At 38.5% G+C, this 2,698-nt stretch overlaps 1 protein-coding gene across 1 annotated transcript in view; it reads left to right on the forward strand.

Annotated features, from left to right (window-relative positions):
* LOC106810097 overlaps positions 1–1,347 on the forward strand; it is a 20,349-nt gene extending 19,002 nt beyond the window's left edge. The window contains exon 4 of the mRNA XM_014813369.1: positions 1,249–1,347. Coding sequence (XP_014668855.1) covers positions 1,249–1,298 — 50 coding nt within the window. The 3' untranslated portion in view covers positions 1,299–1,347. The remainder of the gene's footprint in view (positions 1–1,248) is intronic.
* The last annotated feature ends 1,351 nt before the right edge of the window (positions 1,348–2,698 follow it).

Consider the following 2,698-nt stretch of genomic DNA (forward strand, 5'->3'; position numbering starts at 1 on the left):
CCGTGCGTGTGTGTTTGCTTGCTTGTGCGTGTGTGTTTGTTCGTGTTTGTGTGTGTGTGTGTGTGTTCGTGTTTGTGTGTGCGTTTGTTTGTTTGTGTTTGTGTGTGCGCGTACGCGTATATATAATTAATTTTCTTAAAAGCGCATCTTCGATTATCATATAATGAAAGTTAATTGAGAAAACAGCTCCCATGTTACGAAATTTCCCGTTAACATAAACCTTTCAAGGATGCTTTCAAGGAAGTTCCCTTGTTTACACAATATATTTTGTTTATTACTATGCGTTTCCACACACTCGCTGCTCTAACTCTCACCCAATCCATAACACGGTTCTACATCAGCCACGCCAAACTACTTCAGTAGTCTAATGTAATGTAGCGCACATCGTATGTTGTAGCGTCACTAACGACAGACACGGCTAGCGATTTCGGCGTGAGGAGAGCATTGCGTACGACGTCATCCGTATGTAAATGATCACGTGTACTGGTCCACGAACGAAGCGGCAGAGAGTCTTGGGAAATCTTCTTTGAGAATCCGTGGAAGCTTTGTACGACGTGGGTTTCAGGATTTGAGCACGCAAACCTACAAGCAACGCCATTTTGTATATCGCGTGTACAGACGATTCTCGGCTTAATTACACGGGAAAACGTTTGCCTGCTGTTAGATAATTCACTGTGCCTTACGAGACTCCACACGTAACGCTACCTGTTGAGTATTCCGATCCTGTTTTTACCTGATCTCCGGCATGGTGGCAAAAATTACGATTCAAATCTTTAGTAAACGCTGCAGATACGGTTGTCACTAACTCAGATTGTTTTCTCAGATAGCAGGGGCTATATATGATAGCTGGGGAGAGATGGATATACATCTGGGCAATATACCTTGTGTTCCTTCGGTGGAGAGACATGAAAATTACCCTCTAAGTAGAAGATATAGGAGAACGCGCATGCGCACACAACCGCCACTGAGCAGCAAATGTCACATGGAATGTTTGTCTGTTTACTTATGTCTGGTACGTATGATGAATACAGTACTTTATACTTAATAAATACTTAATTTCATCTTTCAATAAGCAACATGCTTATATATTTGTCTTGGAGTAAAGCCCTTAGGTTTCATTTTTTAAGTAAAAAAATTATATAAAATAAATAAATTATAATGAATAGATTAATAATTCAAGATATTAATGAAATAAAACTAATGAAATACTACTAACTCTATTTCCCACGTTCGGCTGTGCGATTTCAGTGTTTGGTGTTGGAGGAATGATCTACAGTACATTGCACGTTGTTGTCTAGCTAAGTGCTGGCTTCGACACTAAATGTCGCCACGTGATCGGCGTCGTCTCGGCTGTCATGCACATCATTTTCACGTTCACTCAGCTCTACTTTATCTTCAGTAGCTCAAAAGTGCGTTTCTCCCATAGAAATCATATAGGTAGACTTTTGTCTCTATATTAATGTATTTCTATGGTTTCTCCCTGTTACCATTTCGCAGTCGGCTGTTTACGGCGTATGCGCTTGACTACGTCACAGGCGCCTGTCTACGTCACGAACGCCAATATATATATATAACAGGCGCATGTATAGATACCATATAACACGATGATATGTTATATTATGTTATCTATAGGCGCACAGACGTCGTACGGGCTCCTGTGTGACCGACACAACGTACTACGTATTAAACGAACCATCGCTCGGAACAAGCACGATGCAGTTATATGAGTTATCCTTAGTTTAGATTCAGCATCGTATCGTATTTCACACGAACAATCTTGTGTCCAACACATCGCACTCCTCTCACGCGTTCCGTACACGTAGTAAATATACATTATATATAATATCTTGCAATTTAGATTTAGATGTCGTATGCACCGTAACGCTATATAGTAATATACGCTATATAGTAATGTATATTATTTAATTATATAAATGTGTAATATATAATATGTAATATGTATTATGTAATATGTAATATGTAATATGTAAAATGTAAAATGTAATGATTTTATTATGTAATTAGTAGTATATGTAATACAACGCTATATAGTAATGCTAAACACGAGCCTGACCAGTAAACGTCTACAGGCGAGAGGTAACGCCGCCATGTGATTGGTTGATTTCTCTCGCAGATGTGCATGCGAAAGTATAAGACGGTGGCGCGATTCGGACTGATGCACGGGTTAGCGGCAAACATGTGCGTCTGGATAAAATACCTCGTCAAAGAAACGGTCGACGAGCTTGCGGAGATGCATAATGAAAACGCTGTGCGTGCCGAAGAAGAGTCGCCTGATGTCGGTAGGTAACATCGCGCGTAAATGCTGGGTTCGCGACTATATAGATGACACTGTGCGGTATAGTTGCGGCAAAAAGTGGGCGGGTATAGTAATAGTAATAGTAATGGTAATAGTAATGGTAATAGTAATAGTAATAGTAATAGTAATAGTAATAGTAATAGTAATAGTAATAGTAATAGTAATAGTAATAGTAATAGTAATAGTAATACTAGTCAGAAATAGCTAAACGAGCGAGGTCAAACAGAGGTCAAGGGGACATAGACCTTATCTGCAATAGTAATAGTAATGGTAATATGAATAGTAATAGTAATAGTAATGGTAATAGTAATAGTAATAGTAATAGTAATAGTAATAGTAATAGTAATAGTAATAGTAATAGTAATAGTAATACTAATGCTC

The sequence above is a fragment of the Priapulus caudatus genome, unplaced genomic scaffold (assembly GCF_000485595.1).
Source record: "Priapulus caudatus unplaced genomic scaffold, Priapulus_caudatus-5.0.1 Scaffold410, whole genome shotgun sequence".
Classification (NCBI taxonomy): domain Eukaryota; kingdom Metazoa; phylum Priapulida; class Priapulimorpha; order Priapulimorphida; family Priapulidae; genus Priapulus; species Priapulus caudatus.